Below are 22429 nucleotides of genomic sequence, written 5' to 3' on the forward strand. Positions count from 1 at the left end.
TCGGGAGCAAGTCGGGATCGTGCTCCCTAATTTTTTTTTCGCTCCCTACTTTTTCGGGAGCGATTTCGGGAGCGTTTTGCTCTTTTTTGCATTTTTTTTTTTTAGTAATGTTTAAAATGCAATTTTTTTTTAAAGAAACAAATAATTTTTTGAGTGGCGCAGCTTAATGATTAAGTCTAGGCCCTAGTATTGATATGCTATTCATAGTAATGTTAAATTCTTAAAGTAGAAGTGACATTCTCCTTAATATTCATTTTCATCTTTTTACTTAAATTTTTAACATTACCATGAAATGACTCAGGATGTTTGAGAGTGGTTCCGGCCTCATTGGATTTCATATGGAGAAAATAGAATTTTAGATTTCATTCAAAATCCAGTAGACTTATCAGTTTTTCAGGATTGGGGGATTGCAATGTTTCCATTGAATTTTGTCATGTATTAGGGTATGGAACTCCTATTTAATCAAGAGCACCAATCCCTCTATGTACCTTGATGTTAGTGACATTTGTTGTCGAACTCCTCTATCATGACCCTCCTAAAAATGTACGCATCACGCAAACAAAATCTTGACTTAACATGCTATGCTTGTTCTATCTTATGTTAATGCTTAGAGGGTGATATTAATGACAAAGATCTCTATACAGATACAGAGGTAATGACAAAGATACCTCTGGATATTAATGCTTAGAGAGTGATATTAATGACAAAGATCCTGATTTTCCATCAAGACTAAAAAATTAGACATTTCTCGTGGTGGCAAGAGGCCCAAGCATAAGAAATAGATAATAATTTTACTTCTCTTTTCTAGTTTTTAGTAGCTTTTATAACTATTTACTCTTTCATATTTATTATGATATTTTTTTAAACAATATATGACAATTTAAGTTTGAAGTTGGCAATTATAACTCATTAGTAATGAATTATGAATATGATGCTTCATGAAAGTTGAAAGTTGTTTCATTTTATAACATTTCATTTCATGTTAGATATTATTTGTTGTAATGGTTACACTTAGCTTACAAGTACAAATTTGGTGAACAATGATGATAAATGTTATATATTGAATTTTGAAAGCTTGAAACTTTAAGATTGATGAATCATGAGACTCAATATGTTGTATGTAACTATGTTACTAACTTGTGGACGTGGTTGATGAAGATTATAACTTCTAGATGATTGTTGTTGTATGGTTCAATCTATGCTTTTTTATGTTTTTTATATCTAATTCATTATTCTACATGTTTTTGTTGACATATATGTATCAAAATATATATATATATATATATATATATATATATATATATATATATATATTATATAAAAAACGCTCCGGGATTCGCTCCCAAACCGGGAGCTTCTGAAAATGTCGCTCCCACTCCCAAGTAATACTGATACCACTACATTATATGTAGGCAAACAAATGTACTTGCAACAATTACTTCATCTATGGACTGCATGAAATTTACAGCATTTATGAAACAACTTACATTGGCTTGTTTTGGTTTACAGGTTATTCATATTCACACACGTTTGTTAGATCCACTCCATTTTTTGCTGAAAATGATTTATTCTATATAATTCTTTCAACCGTTAACTAACTGAAATTTGTTATGTTGATCTTAGTAGTAATAAATCATACAAACAAATTAGAAGATATGTAATGCTAGCGTTAATGGAATCTGTTTCCTGAAGAGAAGACTAGTGCTTGTTTTATTATCTTGGCAGATATAACAACACCTATGCACACATTTATATATATTCTGATGCTTTCCCTTGTATTCTTTTATAGGTAACAATAAACCTGGGCGCATGGTGATTGGTCAAACTTTCACAATTGGTTAGTGAATTTTTCATCAAATGCTTTTCTCACTGAATTAACAACAGTTCTCCATTTTGACTTGCATCTTAAAGAATGTTTGTTTGTGCACATGACTATGATTAAGAAAATAGATAAAAAGCTTAGTGTTGATTTTGGAAGTGTTAAGAGTCATACAATTCTTAGCACGATTTCTTTGTTAGAGAATCTTTCATCAAATATTTTTCTCACTAAATTGATGAGTGTCTACTATTTTGATTTGCATTTCAAAGAATCTTTATTTCTGAACATGAATATGATTAAGGAAATATATAACAAGCTTAATGTTTTTTTGGGAAGTGTGTTGATAGTCATACAACTTTTAGCACAATTTTGTGAGTGGAAAGAAATGATATACATGTACAGGTCACCACAAGTGACGACTAAGACTAGTAACTAGATCTTTCATATTGGATCAAGGAAGTGTATGTGACACTCCCCAAGCCAAGTACAAGTGGACAAAATAAAGCAAAATAGAGTGTGATTGTTAGTAGCATATATACCTAGGTGCTATAGATTTGTCACTCATCAATGGTAATCTTCTACTTCTAGAATAACTATAAAGTTTTCAAGGATAATCTTCTTTCTCTAGATTTGCCTACAAGCAGAGGAACCCCTTGATCTGTCACATGCCCAGCTGCAAATGTTTTGTGATAATATCATGGCTGAGATAAGAAGGAAGGAGCTGAGACTTAGTTTAACTGCTCCCAATTTCGTAAAAAAAGCAGCACCAATGAGGTTTGAGAATGTCAAGAGAGGGGAGCCCAAAGTTTCTGAAAGGTCGAAGAAAGAGACAATGCCAAGAGCTTTTGATTTCAGGAAGGCCAGTTGTCCCAATAAGAGAACCTAAAGCAATTGAACAGTCCGAAAGCTCCCTCATTTCAGGAAATGTAGGGAAAATTCCTCTGCCACAGTAGCCAAGCCTCTTGGTGCTACAAAAGTTAGAGAGAGTTAACCGCTCCTGCTCCGCCATCTTTTGATTTTAGGTATGAGATTAGTAAATTAATGATTCATGTGCCTCTTTCTGAAATTGTTAAGCATCATGTTCATAGGAAAGAAGTGTCTACTTTTTTGGGCTAAAAGGACAGCCCTAGTGTTCACCAACCAAATCTCAGCCATTACAAGATAGAAATAGGGGTCAGGTCAAATGTGATGGGCTTTTGTAATGAAGCCTCCATACAAGCTGATCAAATCAGTCTCCAAAATGATGCCCTCAAGATTGTTGAAATTTGGCAGCTCAGGGAGAAATTCCCTCCTTTGGGAAGCCCTCCTCATCCTCTGGAGACCCTACTAGCCCTTGGAAGAATTTAATTTGCACAAGGAAAAATATTATTTTTAATGTGAAACCCACATCTACACAAAAGTACAAGTCAGCTTGGGCAAGGAAATTCGACCTCCTCAACCTCATATAAATAGACCACACTTGGCATCATTTGGAGGCATCATCAAAACATCACACCTTCTCTTGATTGGTTTGTACGGCTCTGAAATTGCAGGTCCGAGTTCACGTGCAAAGGAGAGAGAGGCGTTTCTGTTTTGACCAACGTTGACTTTCTGTTTGGGACTGTTTTGACCAGCAATTGACCAAGGAGGAATTGACTTCATTTGACTTGGATTTTGACCTGTTTTAGGAGGCTGAGTTGATTGTGTTTTGGACTGAAGTTTTCTGGGCATGTTGACTGCCCTTGACTGCAGACTTTGACAGGGTTTGACCGCAGACCCTTCTCTCTTTTGACCGAGGTTTTGAGGCTACTTCGACAGGGTTTGACTGAAGGAAGAAGGCTGCATACTTTGACCGGTTGACCGAGTTCTTTTGAGGCTGATATGACTGTTGACCATTGCCTGTTAGGGTTGCTTTTACTGCTGTTGACTTCGACCAGAATTTGTAGATTTGACTTTTTGACTCATCTTTGATTGGATATTCAATAGTTGGTTTGGATAGTCAAGGCTTTGTCCTATGACTCATTGATGTACTTGAATTATGTATCTCTCTACTGAACATTTGATGACAATCTAATAGAAGAAGAATTTGAAGAAAGGGTTTTCCCCCTTGTGGGGTTTTTCCCTAGCCTTTGACCAAATTGCTATGTCTCTATTGTTCTTGGCTTTCTTCTATTGTGCATTTGGTGTACTGTTCTAAACTTCTATCTACAATTGTTTATTGTTGTTGGAAGATTGATTTTATTGGATAAAGTGATTGCTAATTGAAGAAGAATTGTAATAAGTGATTGTGTCAGCATGGAACACTGAAAAATTAACAAATATAGCATTAGGAAACTACTTGTTGCGACTCAAACACTTGCCTAAAGGTAAAAGTCTTAATCCTAGTGGGATGGCCAAGAGCAGCTATAAGGTAAGCCACCCACTATCACCTTGGTGGCCTTGCCTCTCATTTTGAAGGTAAGGAAGGGGCTTCTTATCCTTGTTACCTCCCCAAATGTACTAGGCAGCTCTTGCAGTGAGCCACCAAGGTTGAACAAGACACTTGTTCAAATTTCAATTTCAGAAGCCTTGCAGCGAAATTCTTCCATTTCTTCTAGTTTTCTTCTCTATGCAATTTTCATACCCCCATGGCAGAATTGTAATAAATGATGTTAGCATGATGAACTTATGTAAAAGAATTAGCTCCCTAGGACTTAGTTATTAAGGAAGTTTCTCTAGAGTGTTCTTTTGTTTCTTAGCGATTAATAATTTCCTAAGTTTTTTCACTCATACCTCCAAAATTGGAGTACATCCTAATGGCTAGGCCTTAGTGGTGTTGTCTAAGTCTAGAGTGAATGCATATTACCTAAGTCACATGACACGAGGACACGAGACACATAGGACACGTAAATGCAAGTATTTGACACGAGACACAACGACCCCGGAAACAAGACACGAGGGACACATTTTATCTATATATATATATATAGATATAGATATATATATCTATTAAAAAAGTACTAAGATATAGTGCTTGATCCATATAGATATGAATCATGATGATATCTATTTAGTATTTAGTAATTTACTAGTTAGTTTATTAATTTACTACATCAATGATGTTCAATGTTCATTGTTCATGTTATAACTTCTGTTATTAACTTCAAACAAATTTGATCATGTTCAAACTTCACATAAGGTAGTTTATGAACTATACCTTTATATGTGTTCAAACTTCATTGTTGACCAGAGCGTTAATCAAGCTTTCCCTTCCTTTAGACCTCGAAGGTGTAGTGAGCAATGAGGACATGATGGGGAGCTGGGCTTTTTATTTCAACACACGTTTTATACGTGGTTACTGGTGTATAATTAAGTTAAGTTCCGTAGGCTATAATACAACTTACAAGAAATTTAATTGCTCCAAACTCTCAGCAAAGCACGCGAATGCTCGTCTCCTACATCTCCAGGTCTAGTTCGATGTGAAGTTATGAGCATTGCACTCGAATATGATGGAATTCCTCACACTGCACAACAAATTCGATTTCGGCAGCAAGCAAACTCAACTTCAGTGGTGAACAATGACAAAAAACCCAAAAATAAACCATGTCGCAGGTTTTAAATGTCACTTTTAATGGGACACGTGTCCTAAGAACCAAAAACGTTAGGGCACGTTTTCGCCATGTCCAAAACACATGTCTCAATTGGAGGACATGAAGAAAAACGTTTTCGACATGTTTTAGGGCATGTTTTGTGTCCAACACGTTAAATATGGGACACGAGACCCTGAGGGACATGTCATATGACTTAGTATATTACCATGCAACTCTTTTCCAGAGTCTTATGGAATTGCATTAGATTTTTGTAGGATTCTTTTTATATATAATTAAAAAAATCCTGCAAACGGGATTTTTCCTTGTAAAATTTATGTAATAATTAAAAAAGTGGTACTAGGAGGTGTCATATGTCTTGTCTGGTCTATATTCCTTTCAATGGCTAGTTGACTCGTCCCAACTGCTACTTTTATGTCCAACATCTAGTTCAACTTGACTTTTCCCTTAAATGATTTGACTTAGCCACGCTGTTGTTGGATCTTCAACACTCTTTCCCACCTGCCAATTCTGAAAACTGAGTATTGCTCTGTTGGTCTTGATCTATATTGGATATGTTTCATTTTTTCCATATCATGTAGGGCGTTGCTACATCATCACATTCCTGAGATGGTTCTCTAATGCCTTGGTTGATTTCCAAAATATGACACATGTATTGTTTGTCTATTTGTGTTGATCACTTTTGACATAATGCATGTTTGATCTACCCAACACTCTACTTGTTTTTCCCCTAGTAACCTGCTTTGACCGGTTGACTGAGTTTGACCAAGTTGTAACTGGCCAATGTATGCTCTGATCGAAAAAATTCCACATGGCATGGAATCCTCTCATCAAACTGCACATTTTGAGACCAAGTTATCTTTTTGACCATCTGGGAACATGTTGCATTAAGAACCATATCCTGCCTCGAGAAACCTGAAAAGTTGTCAAATGAGATTGTCATGTTGTGAGAATTGTTATGAAGAATATTGCACCAAAGCTAAGGTCACTTACAGACTCATTATACCCTAACCATGTGGAATGACATAGGTGCACCTTGACATAGGTTGGACTAGCACATACATCTATAATCACCCTTACAAATGTAGACTCCCATAAAACCATGAGTCCATAAGAGAGTTCACCTAAGGCCCTCCAATCCTGTATAGGATGAGAGTAACTCGAAGTGGAACTTCAAGGGGCCAACTATGGTCTGACCAACTGTTATGTAAAAAAATTAGTTAATTTCAGGTTTATTATTTAATTTAGGTTTAGTTAGATGAAAGGGCAGGATCATAAGATCATGCCCTTTCCTAAAGGGTGCCCATGGCGGTATATAAGCCAGGCAACCCACTGTAAACATCATCATCTGTAATTTTCATCTCTTAATAAAATATTTATATATAAATTCTGGGTATCAGACATTTTCTGTTTCACCAACATAATACAGACCCAATGACAAAGACACAAGTCTAGGATACCTAATATAGGGCCTCACATGGTTTTTACATCACGTTTGACTTGTGACCTTGGGCTGAAATGGTGATGAAAGATGCTACACAACTTTTATGTGATCCTACTAACATGTCGGGTAACAGTTAGCTCTAACTACGAGACACATGCTCTATTTGGGAGGATGTGAGAACCACAAAATCTTCCACCTGTCACCGAAAATCTTGAGAATACAACATCAATATAGGGAGACAAACATATTGAAGTTTCGTCCCTTCATGACATGGCAATAAATGTCAAACTGAAATGACAACTAATGTTGGAAATGAAACGTCTTAAAATAAATAGCAGAATTGAAATATAATATGACAAGGAAAAATATGTAACTAAACTAAAGCATGAAAATAAAGACACAACAATGAAATGAAATCACACAAGCACAAATTGAAACTACAATTTTTTTAATCTAATCTAATGCTCATGCTATAGAGCTTATTCATCATATCCTAATCTACTTAAAAGAAATTGTTGGAATGCGTAGACAAAATGAAAGAATGGGAGTAAAATTCGCTTTCATTAAAGATATTATACATATAAATACATCATCTGGACTGTTGGATTTAACTTCCAAGGTTTCTTGGACATGCAGTAATTGTCTACCATAACCTTAATGGATTAGGTGTCCAACATTCCGCCCTTAATCTAAAGGGGTGTACATTAGTCCAAGAAGAGAGCTAAAATGCTAAAATGCATCACAGCCAATGGCTGAATGAGCTCTCTGAAATGGTGGTTTTTAAGGAAGCCCACAACTGATGGTGGTTTAAGGAAGACCACAAACCATATGAGGCAGAAGAACATGAGTTCTCTACTACTAGTGGTTTAAGGATGACCACCAACTATGGAACTAAAGATCGAACCAGTCCTAGGAGCAATTCCAAATCGGGCTAGAAGTCGAAGTGTTCTGCTAGTGGAAGTGCTCCCCAACAATCTAAGTCACCTGACATGTGGATTTGGGATTCGACGGATACAGGGATTCGAGTGTCCGATACGGACACGTTGACCCCCTAGAACAGGACACGTTCAGATACGTTATATATATATATATATATATATATATATATATATATATATATATATATAGAATCTAGATAGATAGATATATTAAAAATTAGATATTTCTTACACAATTTCTCATTCATGATACAAATTCATTGATTTGAAACGTAGATCTTCATCTAGATGTAAGTTTTACTATTTACAAAGTAAGTTAGTAACATTATGCATAGTGATAGTACATACAAAATTCAAATACAATTGTAATTTGTGACATCTCACATAAATGATAAATGATAAATGAAAAATTCTGAATTCATAATACATATTCAATTCGTCAATGATCCAATAGGAGAAAGACAAGATAGTAAGATAAAGATACTGACAGCTGTAGTTTTCTCATTAAGTCTTCAAAATCAAAATGTGCTACATAGGTAGTGAAATGCTAATGGCAAATAGAAATAGAAAATACAAAACAAGTACAAGTATACAAGCCTCAACGCAGTAGGTAGCTCATGACTCATGAGTCATCAATCCTCATAGTCCTCATCAAAATCAGCGTCACTGTCCTCATCATCATGGTCACCACTGCTCTCCTCTGCTGCATCCTCCTCCCCTGTATCCAAGGTCATCTCTGCATCTACTGGTGTGGAGGATGACCCCTCTACAGTACCACCATCATCAAATTTGACAGGCTCTAGCATTGGATCATTGACATCCATGTTGGCCAATGCCAACTCAACACTGTTTTCCAGACTCCAGACCTATATCATCAGGAAAGACATCCCACATCTTTGTCTTTCGCTTCAACCACTCTTCACTTTGCCTATAAATAAGACGAAGGTTGGTGTGCACATACACCATTGTCTCTGCCCTAGACTGCTCAACCCTGCTCTTCTTAACACTATAAATATTCCCATATTTGCTCCAATTCCTCTCGCAAGAAGAGGATGAACTTGCCTGAGAGAGGAGCCTCATGGCTAACTGCTGTAGAGGAGGGCTTGTTGCCCCATGATTTTCCCACCAAGAATAGCACTTCTTAGCCCCCTCTGTCTTTAATCAGATCATATCTTGCAAATCGACCAGTGCCCGTGGAAAACTCTGCAAAAGCATCCTCCACCTCATCAAGCAATGCTCTATCTTGAAAAACCCCCTGAATTCATCTTCCTCCCCTATGAGATTTTCCCATCCATGTGAGGAGGGAATCTGCGGGAAGGTCCACCATTCAGCGACTCGTGGTTGTAGTATTTTGGGTTCAATGAGTGAGCCAAACAATATAAGGGTGTGCAATTCTTGTCTCATTTGCTGACAAAAATATCTTGTATAGTGGTGAAGAAGGCCTCTGGTGATGTCTCATACTCGGGGCACGCACTCTGTAAAATAATGCTCCTCACATACTCAATCATGGAATCCCATCCTTCATAAACCTCTCCTAGGATGGGTTGGTTTTTATATGCAAATCGAAGCAAAGAAATGATAGGGTCCATAATCTGAATAAGTAGATCTACTCTCTCCCACCAAGCATTATCTAGCACTATGTCCTTCACTCTTTTATAGGCTAATTGATCTGTCTTTCTCCAGAAAGACCAAAACTCTGAAATAACCATGGCCCCAAGAGCGGTCTTGACCTCCCTCAACCTCTTCAACATGGTGAATGAAGAGGCAAACCATGTATCCGCAATCTTCAACAATGATAGATTGTTGTACTCCTTGTAGAAGTGAGGGCATTTGTATGATTTTGTACAAAGCTATGGATATGTCGTGCATCCTCAATAATGTTACAAATCCAAAGCATATCAGAAGCAATGGATTTCAGTGCTAAGTTCAATGAATGGACAATGCAAGGTGTCCAAAACACTTGTGGATATTTAGCTTCCACAATCATGCCAACAACCTTGCAAACAGGTGCATTATCTGTAATGATTTGCACACAAAAATCAATACCTACATCTTCAATAACTTTAATAAACAACTCACCCATATATTGTGCATCCTTGTGTTCTCCAAGTGTATCCATTGCTTTCAAGAAATCTGGATGATTCAAGGAAGACACCATGAAATTGATGAGTGGGTGCCGTGCTGGATCTGTCCATCCATTAGAAACAATGTTGTCCTTGCTCCAACACACTCACAACAAACACATGGCTCACCCACAACAAAATAGAGAAGAGAAAGTGAAATAAAATAGCAGCAAAATCACCTTTTTAAGGCCACACGGGTGACTTTTCCCGGATTTGTGTCCGGAAATCATGACACATCATGTCCGATTGGGACATGATCCGGATTCGATCGTGTCCCAATCGGACACAACGTGTCTCGATTTCTGGACACGATTTGGCACGAATCGTGTCAGATTCGCGAAACGTCGGCCATTTTGAACGAATTTGGTTTCATAGCCAACAATGGTTTGAAGATGACCACAACTAGTGTTGGTTTGAAGATGACCCCAAACTGATGTAGCATAAACTGATGTCTTCTGCAGGTGGTGGTTTAAGGGAGGCCATCAACCAAAAATATTCTCATGGAGCATGAATCTGTCTCGGGCTACAACTTTGAATCTGGCTCTAGGCTCTTGCAACTAGCTCTAGTTCAGTTCAGGTTGTGGCTCAAGCTTGCTTGATGAATCTTCGAAGCTAGTAAGGATGGGCTTGGAATAGTTCGAAATAGGAAAGGACACATCCTTGTCATATCCAAGACTGGTTACATTCTTGTTGTTAACTTCTTCCCAAGGTCTAATGATGGGCTTGGGAAGTGCAGGTTGAACCTTTGCATTTTTATGCAAATTTGCGGAGTTGTTTTGAACAAGAACTAGTTCAGAATCATGATTCTTCTGCCATAGTTCATCTTCTTGTTGCTGAGATTCGAGTTGCAGAAACTTGATCTTGTCTTATGCATTTTGTAAATAGGTTTGAATGTCAGAGAGAGTGTCCTTGCTTATTTGATTGTGCTATGGACAATAGAGAGTATTAGAGTGTTCAATAACCCTAATATATTAGTAATTTGAGCCATTCTATAATAACTCAAGCCCAAAAAATTAAGGGTGTCAGCTTCAACCGAAAATCCACGCACCTACAACACATCTCATTACATCATTTTAAATGAGGTACAACAAGCATGCAAAATGCTTCTCTATTTCACAATGACCATTACTCCATGATACTACTCAACAAATCACAGATCCATTACATATGCTCATTTACATCTCATGACCATACACACCTCACCTCTTTGCTTTAACTCTTCATTATTCAAATAAAGTCTTTCTTCAATTATATTTGAAGTGATTAATGTCATGATCATAAATGCCTCTTTGGTTTAACTCTTTAAATGATGTCTTTCTTGAGGTGAATAATTTGAACTTTCATAGATTCTTAATTCATGCATATTAAATATGCAAAACTTAAAATAATTGATGCAGGTCAAGTAGCCTTGGAATTTTACCATCACATTTAACTCCAGGCTCAAAATAAATTCACAATTAACCATTTTTTTTTTTACTTTCTCATTTCACTTATCCTTCACCATTTTTTTATTTCAATAAAATAACATTTCATTTTCTCTTTTTGTTTTTTTGTTTTTAAGAAATGAGAAATATTCTCTTTACCAATATAGTTCTTTAAATACCTTTCAAGTTCAACCATAATTTGATACAATTTCCATTTACATGATGCATACCAACTTCCTGCATGCCACCTATCGTTGGAATCGACACAACAAGGAGAATCAAATGAAGATGGTCTTGAGAACAAAAACATTGATTTTCCCATCCAAATCCTTCATCAAAGGTAGGGCACCATGAACACACCGCATGAGCTTCTCATCCTTCTAGGGCTTCTTTACAAATGGAGCTTCCAATCAATGCAATCCATGGACAAATATTAAGAGTGTTCAAGACCAATTTTGGCATCAATGACCACCATTCCACATAAGTCATCCCAAAATTGGCTCCAATCAAGAAGTTGATGCCTAGTAAGAATCCGATTCACAAAGGTGGTCCAATGCTTACTTTAACCTTTCTAAGCAGCTTTTATCAACTTCAAATCATTTACAGTCTCCCCAAAAGTTGCAAGCTCATCGCGAGCCTACTGGGTCCTCGTGAGATAAGATGTCGCAGTCACAGATTTGTCCATTTTCATGTTGTTTAATTTCTATTGCGGCTCCAGTTTTCTATTTTCATTTGAACTCTGATAAAATCCAGGAAGACCTACCCACATATGTCATCCAGTGTCCTACCATGATGTGTGAGGAATTAAGTGATCCCGCACACCATCCAAAATTATGTAGCTTACTTTCATATCTTTGAGCTTATGCTTTGCTCCAAGGTTTGGATCCGAAGGAACCTGAATGTCTCGGCTCGCAATATTTCACAAACCATTCATCTTCAGAATCATGTTGATTTGGGGTAGCATCGGATGTGTGTGCTTTAAGCTTCAAATTTTGCAGGGAGGCTTGGGCACAGGTATTCCAAGGAACCTAGAAAGAGTTTTGGGAAATTTCACCCAAAAAGATTTTATTAAAATAATTAATATTTTTAATGGGGTTCCTAAGTCTAAACTTAGGAAAATTAAAATATTAATGGGTATTAATCTAATTAGGGGTGAATCTTCTATAAAAAGCCATGGATAAAGCCAAAACAATCTGAGCCTTTGATTAAGATTTAATCTAGGTCGTTGGTTGCTGAAAGTTACACGCGAAGGAGAGACAAAGAGGGTTCAACATCAGCCAAGAGACAGGGACAAAGACACAGAGCAATAGAAGGAACAATGTTGGGCAGATTGACGTTGGGAGAGGCAATGCTGGCCTTAGTGATGCAGGCATTGCACAGGCCAGTCTAGAGGCCAGAGAAAGTTACATTGAGCAAGCTAGAGAGACGTAGAGGGTGGAGGAACCTCTCTCTCAGGTCAGATACTTGTTCAGGAACATCTGTAAATATTTCTCAGTTCTATACTACTGGGTGAAATTTTGTACATGTTGATTTTTGCTGAAGAATAATAAAACCCTCATCTGTTGCACCGGTTTTCCCACATTGGCTTTTTCTGGGGACAATTGTCCGAAAATAACTGTGTCATTGTGTTTGTATATGTGCCAGCATTTTACTTACATTTAATTTCTGCAATGTTTTAATTGTGAAGGCTCCAGTGGAAAATGTTTTGATATTTGTCGTAAGAATGTAGTAGATAACTTATCTCTGACGTAGTAAGTAGAAGGAGTCATATTAATCACTGTAGTAGGATTTCCATTTTAGAATTTTTCACATGGTATCGGTGCTACAGGGAAGCAAAAGAGAAGAAGCTGAAAGATCTAACGCTGAGAAAAGAAGGGAATTCGAAATTCTTGCAAGGGAAGAAATTCATATCTCCTAGAGAATTTAGCAGTTCAAACCAAAGAGATTGGATTTCATGGGAAAAATCTCTTTGAGTGAGCCGACAGAGAGGTAAGTCTTTTCCAGTCGAAATTCATCAGTGGTAGAAGGAACAACGCAAAAGAAGATTCAGCAAGGAGGATTAATTCAGGTGGGACGTAGTTTTTTTCCTACAACAGTTGCTGGGATAGGTTAGCGTCAGAAATTGGCACAATATGGATACTCAAAATATCCCAGATTTATCTACCAGATTAGATGAAGAATTCACATGCTTAGCTAATTCAGCATCAGCGGATGTTTGGTACATTGATAACGGGGCTTCAACTCATATGACTGGAGTACGAGAATATTTCTTGAGTTATCAAGAAGAACATATGGACTTCCAAATAACTATGGGAAACATAATGAAATGTACTCCAGTAGGGAGAGGCACCATAGCTTTTCAGACGGAAGCAGGTACCGACATCCGAGCCACCAATGTTCTGCATGTGCCAAGATTAGGAATGAATTTAATTTCAATGTCCTAGTTACAGGACAAGGGATATGATGCATACTTCATTGGGAAGAAAGTATATGTTAAGCATCTAGGTTGGAAGAGGAAAAGGAAAATTGGGGTTCAAAGCAACAAGTTGTAAAGGTTGCACCTCGAATCGCCAATGACACTAATAGGCAGCAACTATATTGGTGAGAAGGAGTGAAATGAATTATGGCATAGGCGAATGGGGCACTTACACCATGGAACACTGAGAATGCTCAGAGAGACTGTTACAGGGTACCAGTCCTAAGCAATGGACATGATGACTTATGCAGAGGATGTGTACTAGGAAAGTACGCTAAAGAAACTTTTCCCAAAAGTAACAATAGAGAAAAGGATGTATTAGGATTAATACACTCAGATAAGGGCTCTTAGTGGTGGCGAATACTTTGTCACTTTTATCGACGATCACTCCAGGAAAACCTGGATCTATTTCTTAAAGACCAAGGATGAGGTCTTTGATCGTTTTCGAGAGTTCAAAGCTCTTGTTGCAAATATGACAGGGAAAAGATAAAGGTATTGCGTTCATATAACAATGGAGAATATATAGACAAGGATTTCACAGATTTCTGCGTAAAGGAGGGCATCAAAAGAGAGTGGACAACTCCATATAATCCGGTGTAGAATGGAGTGGCAGAACGAAAGAACCGAACTATTGTTGGGGAAGCCAAGGCCATGTTGTATGATCAGGTTCTACCTAAGTATCTATGGGTTGAAGCTTGCAACACGACTGTATATATCTTGAATAGAACTCCTCATAAAGCATTGGGGAAGAGAACGCTCGAAGGAGTATTCACAGGGAAGAAGTTGGAAGTCAGTCATCTTAGGATACTTGGAAGTGTGGCTTATTGCCACATTCCATATGCGAAATGCAACAAATTGGATGAAACTGCAGAGAAGGTGTATCTCGTAGGATATAGCAAGACCTCAAAGGCATATAGATTCTACATTCTAGGTGACAGGAAGATTGTAGTAAGATGGGATGCAAAGTTCATGGAAGATAGAGCTTTCAGGAATTCTCGTGAAATGCCTGCAAAAGATTAGTCAGGAGATGTTCTGTTAGTCCAAGAGTAGCAGGGGCAGCAAGAAGTATAGGCAGGAGAGCATATACCTGGGTCAAGTGCTGTGACCAGTACCAATATTTCCTCAGAGGAAGGAAATGCAGATGCCTCTCAACGGATGGAACAACAAGATCAAGAGGAAGAATTGGTTGAGCCTCCCACCACCAGTGGTAGAATGAGCAGAGAAGTGTGGCAGACATTGAGGGATGCAGAGGGGTTTGTTGAAGCTCCTAGAGCCGAGAAAAGGCAGTGCAGAAAACCAGATAGATACCAATCATTGGTACCTCAAGTTGGAGAACACTCTAGCTTTTAGGAAGTTGTTCAACACCAAGTATGGGTGGATGCCATGGTGGAAGAGTACAACTCCATCATGACAAATGATGTCTAGGAAGTAGTGACTAGACCAAAAAATCAGTGTTGAAAATATCGGTATCGACAAAATATCGGCGAGGGTCCAGAAAACATCTTATCGGCAATATCAGTGAAAATATCGGCAAGCCTAAAAAATGCATAATATATATATATATATATATATATATATATATTATTTTATTTATTTTATTTATTTTTTATTTTTTTTCAGATTTCTAAACATATAAAGCAATAGCAACATGAACTAAACACATTGGCACATAAATATGAAGAAAGCACTAATATATATGATGTGAAATAGAAATGATACATCAAACTTCAAAGGCAATACCAAATCTTGCTGATCCCTGATAATTGTCCAATCAAGGACTCAAACAAAATAATGTCACATATCCTGTTAATCCCTGATAATATTCCAATCAAGGACTCAAACAAAATAACATCACGTATATAAAACTTTAAAAGTATTTCATCATCATGAGTTATAAACTTATATGTAGCAAAAGTTGCAAAACAAATAAAACTAGCAGCTATCTATCTGAGACCATTGGCCTCTCCCTAGCAACTTTCTTTCTGTCTTGTTCAACAATTGCTTCAAGAGCTTTTTGTATAACCTCCGCACTAAAAACCATACAAGGCATTATATTTGCATCATGTGTAGTAGTGTAACAGGAATCGTGAAAAAATCGGAATAATCGCGATTTTGAGTCTGATCGGCGGCAGAACGAGCCGTTACGAATCTGGGCGTGTCAACTCGCGTTGACCGAGTTTAACTCGTGGTCAACGCGAGTTCGACGCGCGATTTATGCGATTTCGTTCGATTTCATCCGATTTTTACGAGTCCCGCCAAAATTCTAGGGTTGTCGCCTGTTCCCGCGTTTGCATTCCCGCTTCGGTGAATTTTTTAACAGTTTAACGGTGCCGGCATAAAATTGCATTGTTTATATTATATAACATCTGTCATTGCAGCATTCGAACCGAAGCATATCCCTGTCGACAGTCGATTCTCGAACGACGAAGCCTGTCTGTCTAAGACTCTAAGCGCATTCGAAGTTTGGAATCTGGATTCTGGAACGACGAAGCCGCGGCCCGCATTGGAACTTGGAAGCACAGTCCCTGTCGCGTGAAATTGAAACGCAGGTCAGCGTCACAGTTTTTCTCTTCGACAGTTCGACTGTACAGTTCAGCCTTCACCGATAGCTTGCGTCCACTGTACATTTGATATACGTTACGGTTATATCACTTCATTTTTCGGATTTGATATACGTTATATAAATATTATTATGACTTCATTTTTCAGATTGCCAGATTCCATATCGCATTTGATATACGTTATATGACTGTTAGTAATTTGTCATGGTCAGGATAGAGATGTCTTTTTAATAATCACAACAGTTTGTTCAAATTATTTCCACACAGCGGTTGGTAGTCTATTTGTCATGGGAATGGACTACATTTTTCTTTTTTGGCTAAGATTTTTGTTTTTTATTTTTTTATATATTAACAAGGTCTAGATTGTGCAAAAACTTATGAAACTTGATGCGGTATTAATTACCCCATTAGCTGCTTCAGGCCTTCAGACACAGGCTATCCCATTGACCATTAGAAAAACTGAATTGTAATTATTAAGTTTTAACGGGATAGTTCAATAGCAGCTTCTCACTATTACCTACAGGACTTAAGTCTTAGACCGTCCTCAACAGAAAAATGCCCATTGGATTGAGCTACTGAGTCACTGAAGTGGAAGGACAAGTTACAAGTTGTTACAACTTACATTTTTCAGAATATTTACAGTGATAAACTTTACGTTTAATATGTAAGTAGTCTATAAACTTAACTTTTAGTTAGAATATGTAAGGGACTGGTTTAGAAACTTTAGTATATTTCAGAACATTTGTATTAAAGTTTATAATAACAGTCGACTCTTAAGAGATCCCCCTAGGCCAGTATCAAGATCCCCTTAGGCCAGTATTATTTTTTTCAGATACGAATTAGTAAATTACTTTAAAATTTTTAAACTTTAAACTTTTAAAGCTGGCTGGAGAAGGGGTACCAATAACCTTGCACTTGCAGAGATGATGGTTTTAGGGACCCTATTAAAACTTGAAGTTGATATGCATAAAATGATTCAAGCAGCCTCAGTTATTCAGTGATTCATTGTTGGTTATTAAACGAGAAAATGAAATTCACAATGTTGGTCTGGACTCTGCACTGTATTCATAATTTCATAACACTGTAACAGTAAGTTAGTAACTGTGCCTCAAGGACTGAGCCCTCCAACAAATCTGAGCCACAATTCTGTTCCTAGGTGACTGTTCCAAGTAGCACCTGCCACCAAGTCTGAGCTTGAAGCAGCTACAGATATGAGTGTTTTGTCCATCTGTCTTGACTCTTGACTCTTCATTTACTTTTTTAAATTTCTAGCATATTTTAAATTTTTGGATGATTTTTAAATTTATTTTTTCTTGTCTTTCACAGGACTCATCTTAACAGAAGCCACAAATTAAACACAAGTTCAAAGCAACAACAATGCCGAGAGAGAAGGACTTTGCTTGGGCTTATTGTGACAGGATTCCCGGAGACCCCAGGGTCCTTTGTAAATTTTGCAAAACAAAATGCAGTGGAGGCATTTATAGATTCAAGTTCCACCTTGCAAAAATACTTGGCCATGATATAGGTATTTGCACCAAGGTTGACGAGAATGTCCAACACCAAGCAGCCTTGGCCCTTGAAATGTTAGAGCAGCATAATGCCAAGAAAGCAAAGCAAACTGCTGAAATAGGAAATGTTGGAGTTGATACTTTTTCTGTCACTAGCCCCATGTCACCTCAATCTGTTGAATCCTCAATGCCGTTCCCAAGTTTTCCACACATGCCTCAAAGCCATGCCAGTCCTTCAACTCCTTCCTTGAACACTGGAGGTGGAAACATAAACGCCTTTTTTGCTCCCCGCACAAAACCCGGTTCCCAACCTACCTTGGATGGCACTGGTTGGAAAAAAATATCCATATTCAGGCAAGGAAGGCCATTGCTAACTTTTGGTTCTATTCTGACATACCTTTCCACTGTGCCAGAAGTCCTTATTGGCAAGCTATGATTGATGCAATTGCTAATGCAGGTCCAGGGTTCAAAGCCCCTACATCAGAGAGCCTTAGGACAGATATGTTGTTAGAGAGTGTTGAAGATGTCATGCTTCTGCTAGCTAAGTTTCGTTCATCATGGGTAGAAACAGGGTGCACCATCATGAGTGATGGATGGACAGATCAGAGGAATAGAACTTTAATAAATTTCCTTGTATCTTGTCCCGCAGGCACAATGTTTCTCAAGTCAGTGGATGCTTCAGATAAGGTTAAGAGTGCCCAACTTATCTGTGAAATGATGGAGGAAGTTGTTCAAGAAGTGGGAGAAGAAAATGTTGTACAAATTGTCACCGATAATGCAGCGAATTATATGGCTGCTGGTAGACTTTTTGAGATGAGGCACCCCACTATTTTTTGGACCTCTTGTGCTGCCCATTGCATAGATTTAATGCTTGAGGACATTGGTAAGCTTCATTGGATACATGAGGTTGTGGAGAAGGCAAAATCCATAACCAAATACCTATACAACCACACTATTGTCCTAAACACTATGAGAATATACACTGAAGGTAAAGAAATTGTTCGACCTGCAGTGACTAGATTTGCAACAAATTTCATATCTTTGCAATCTGTGGTTGAGCAAAAGATAAATCTGAAGAGGATGTTCTTGGGACCTGAGTGGATGGGATCTAAACATTCCAAGACCCCTGAAGGCATCGAAATTGCTGCACTTGTGTTTAATGATGGCTTCTGGAAAGATGCTGAAGAGATTATTGCTGTGACGGAGTCCCTTGTTAGAGTTCTCAGGTACTTTTAGTCTTTTAACTTTTTCATTTTTTAAATTTCATTTCAAGCTTCTTTTTATTTACAATGTTTCATATTTCTTTAAAATTGAATGCTTGAACTTTCAGGATGGTTGATGGTGACAAACCCGCTATGGGTTACATTTATGAGGCGATGGATCTCGCAAAGGAGGCCATCAAAAGAAGATATGGGGATGATGAGACAAAGTATATGCCTCTTTGGGACATTATAGATGCACGTTGGGATAGGCAATTGCATTCCCCCTTACATGCTGCTGGGTACTTCTTAAACCCACAATATTTTTATGATAAGAGCAAATTTAATGAGGATGGGGAGGTTGGCAGAGGACTTATGACATGCTTGGAAAGGTGCTTCCCTGATCCAGAACAACAAAGTCGTGTCTTTTCCCAACTACAAGATTATAGGACACCATCTAAATTGTTTGCCTATACCAGTGCTATAAGACAAAGGTCAAAGATGTTGCCAGGTACCCAGCTTGAAGGCTTCATCAATTCATTAAATTTGTTTAAACTTTATTTTGTATGTTAAATGTTTTATTAAATTTTATTTTCTTTTTAAGTTTTTACTATTTACTAATTTGGTACTTCTAGTCTTATACTCACAAACCCTTACCACTTGCTAGGTCTTTGGTGGCAAAACTTTGGTAGTGATACGCCAGATTTGAAGAGATTTGCCATTCGAATCTTAAACCAAGCATGCAGTGCTTCAGGTTGTGAACGCAACTGGAGCATGTTTGAGAAAATACATTCTAAGAAGCGCAACCGATTGACACAAAAGCGCTTGAATGACCTTGTATTTGTCCATTACAATCTACGACTTCGCAACAAACAAATACAAGGTGAGATTCGAGAGCTTGAATTTGAAGGTTTCATAATCTAGTTCGTACTTTAAAAGTTTAAAGTTCAAACTTCAAACTTCAAAGTGAAATTTTAATTCACATTTCAATGTCTCATGATAATGACAGGTATTGATCATTCACCAATTGACCTTGAAGAGTTAGATTTGCAAGCTACAAATGCGGCAGAATGGGTTCAATTAGATGAGCCTCCTCTTTTCAGCCTTCATGACTTGGAGAACTTTGAGAGTCAAGCAAGCGAAGGAGCGGGAGGAATTGCTTCTAGTTCTCACTCTTAAGAGTCTTAGACTCTTAGTTGCTGATTTTTTTCTGATTAGTATGCAGTTTTTTACTTTTTTGTAAACTTTTAGAAGCATATGCTTCTAAGGACTCAAGACTCAGTGCTTTGGATCATGTGTGGACTCATAACATATATGAGATACTTATTTATTCATGATATTTTGGACATCTATTGATATTATGCATTGTTTGGACATACCTTTACCCAATATTAATGAAAAATGGTTTTTTTAATTCAATATATGTGTATATTTTTATTTAATGAATTTGCCGATTTTTTCCCGATTTTTTCCCGATCCGATTAAAACTCTTCGCTCTTTTGCCTCGCCGATTTATTGCCGATTCCGAGTCTGGTAACATTGATGTGTAGAGAGTCTAGCCAGATGGTATTTCAATCGTGTAACCCCTCTTGACATCTTGGTCCCACACAATTTGAACGATATATATGCTTGATTTTCCCCACCAACAGCCTCCCCATACTCCCAAAATGGGTCCAAGGCTTTTGGCATATTTGACATTTGTAGTGAACTAATTCAAACCTAGGGCACAAAAAAAAAAAAACAAAAAATTGGCATTAACCCCCCCAACACAAAAAATAATAAGTAGTAACCACCTCATTAAAAAAAAAAATTACTACATTATTTTCATTTTGCAATGTGAATGAAAAATGGCAATAAGAGGGTGCGCAAGAAAGTTGAAAAAAAAATGAAGCTTGCTGTCCAAATATGGAGAAAACCCTTGCATTGGCTCATGGGCATGAAAATCATAGCAAATGGAAAAAAACCAAAGAAACAAAATGTTGGTAGGCAAAGAGGCAAGCAAGCATAACCCTAAATCTATGAAAAAATCATTAACATAGGGTTTTTAAGAACATACCTGTTAGTGGAAGAAATGAAGTTTTTCTCACTGTTCTTCAATTTTTGATCCACAAAAAAATCTTAGTTGGTGGTGATAATCGTTGTTTGATCCTCAAACCCTCCTTGACAACCACCACAAAACTCTTCCCCTTCCTTCTCCAACACTCAGAAACAAAAATGAAGCAAAAAAAAGCGATTTTCCCTTTTTCTAGCTGCGGCATAACACGCCCAACGATATTTTATGTCGTCTCGCGATATTTTTCCGAGATATCGGCAATATCTCGGAAATATCATGATATTTTCGGGAGCCGAAAATATTGCGATATTTTCTTGGTGATATTTTGCTTAGATATCGGCGATATTTTGCAAGATATCAATGATATTTTGCCAAGATGTCGTCTCGCGATATTTTGCTGAGATATCGATGATATCTAGGAAATATCGCGATATTTTCTTGGCAATATTTCGGCTCGCTGAAAATATCGCGATATTTCTGATTTTCGGCGATATTTCGCCGATATTATCATCACTGCAAAAAATAGATCATCTGTAGGCTCACAATGGATCTACAAGATCAAATATGCTACATATGACAGCATAGAGAAGTACAATGCAAGGTTCGTGGCAAAGGGGTATGCTCAAAAAGAAGGGATAGACTATAAAGAGACCTTCGCCCCAGTTGCTTTTACACCTCTATCAGGTCTATTATATCCCTAGTAGCTCAAATGGGATGGGAGATTCACTAGATGGACGTCAAGAAAACATTCTTGAATAGGGTGATAGAAGAAGAGGGGAGATTCACTAGATGGACGTCAAGAAAACATTCCTGAATAGTGTGATAGAAGAAGAGGTGTATATAGAATAGCTCGACGGCTTCGAAACTCATGAGAAGAAGTCTCATGTTTGCAGGTTAAAGAAAGCCCTGTATGGGCTCAAGCAGGCACCTAGAGCATGGTATGGTCGAATTGATAGTTACTTGCAACAGTTGGGATTTATCAAGAGTGATGTTGATCCCAATCTCTACTATTTACTGGTAGAGAATGAGCCACTTATTCTGGTACTATATGTAGATGACCTGTTTCTAGCTGGATCATCTAGGCTCATCTAGGACTACAAGAAGAATCTTGAAGTTGAATTCAACATGAAGGACTTGGGATTGATGCATTATTTTCTTGGTTTAGAAGTTTGGCAAAAGAATGGGGACATCTTCCTTGGTCAAGGAAGGTATGCTACAAAGATTCCGAAGAGATTCAGAATGCAGGATTGTCGACCCATGGCTACTCCCATGATCACCAACTGGAAGAAAATAAATGCATCAAAGGATGAAGAAGTAG

At 37.6% G+C, this 22429-nt stretch overlaps 2 protein-coding genes across 2 annotated transcripts in view; both read left to right on the plus strand.

The window, feature by feature from the left end:
• MAP1D (methionine aminopeptidase 1D) overlaps positions 1 to 22429 on the plus strand; it is a 494905-nt gene that overhangs the window by 432912 nt on the left and 39564 nt on the right. The window contains exon 9 of the mRNA XM_089372168.1: positions 1790 to 1837. Coding sequence (XP_089228294.1) covers positions 1790 to 1837 — 48 coding nt within the window. The remainder of the gene's footprint in view (positions 1 to 1789; positions 1838 to 22429) is intronic.
• LOC149235702 (uncharacterized) lies at positions 17871 to 20500 on the plus strand. The gene is made up of 4 exons (XM_089461444.1): positions 17871 to 19085; positions 19190 to 19569; positions 19726 to 19941; positions 20068 to 20500. Exons 1-4 carry the CDS (start codon positions 18292 to 18294, stop codon positions 20235 to 20237), a joined length of 1560 nt encoding a protein of 519 aa, XP_089317570.1. The 5' UTR covers positions 17871 to 18291; the 3' UTR covers positions 20238 to 20500.

Source organism: Pinus tabuliformis, chromosome 8 (genome assembly GCF_031772625.1).
Source record: "Pinus tabuliformis cultivar Carrire ecotype Pingquan chromosome 8, CPIR1, whole genome shotgun sequence".
In the NCBI taxonomy this organism is placed as follows: domain Eukaryota; kingdom Viridiplantae; phylum Streptophyta; class Pinopsida; order Pinales; family Pinaceae; genus Pinus; species Pinus tabuliformis.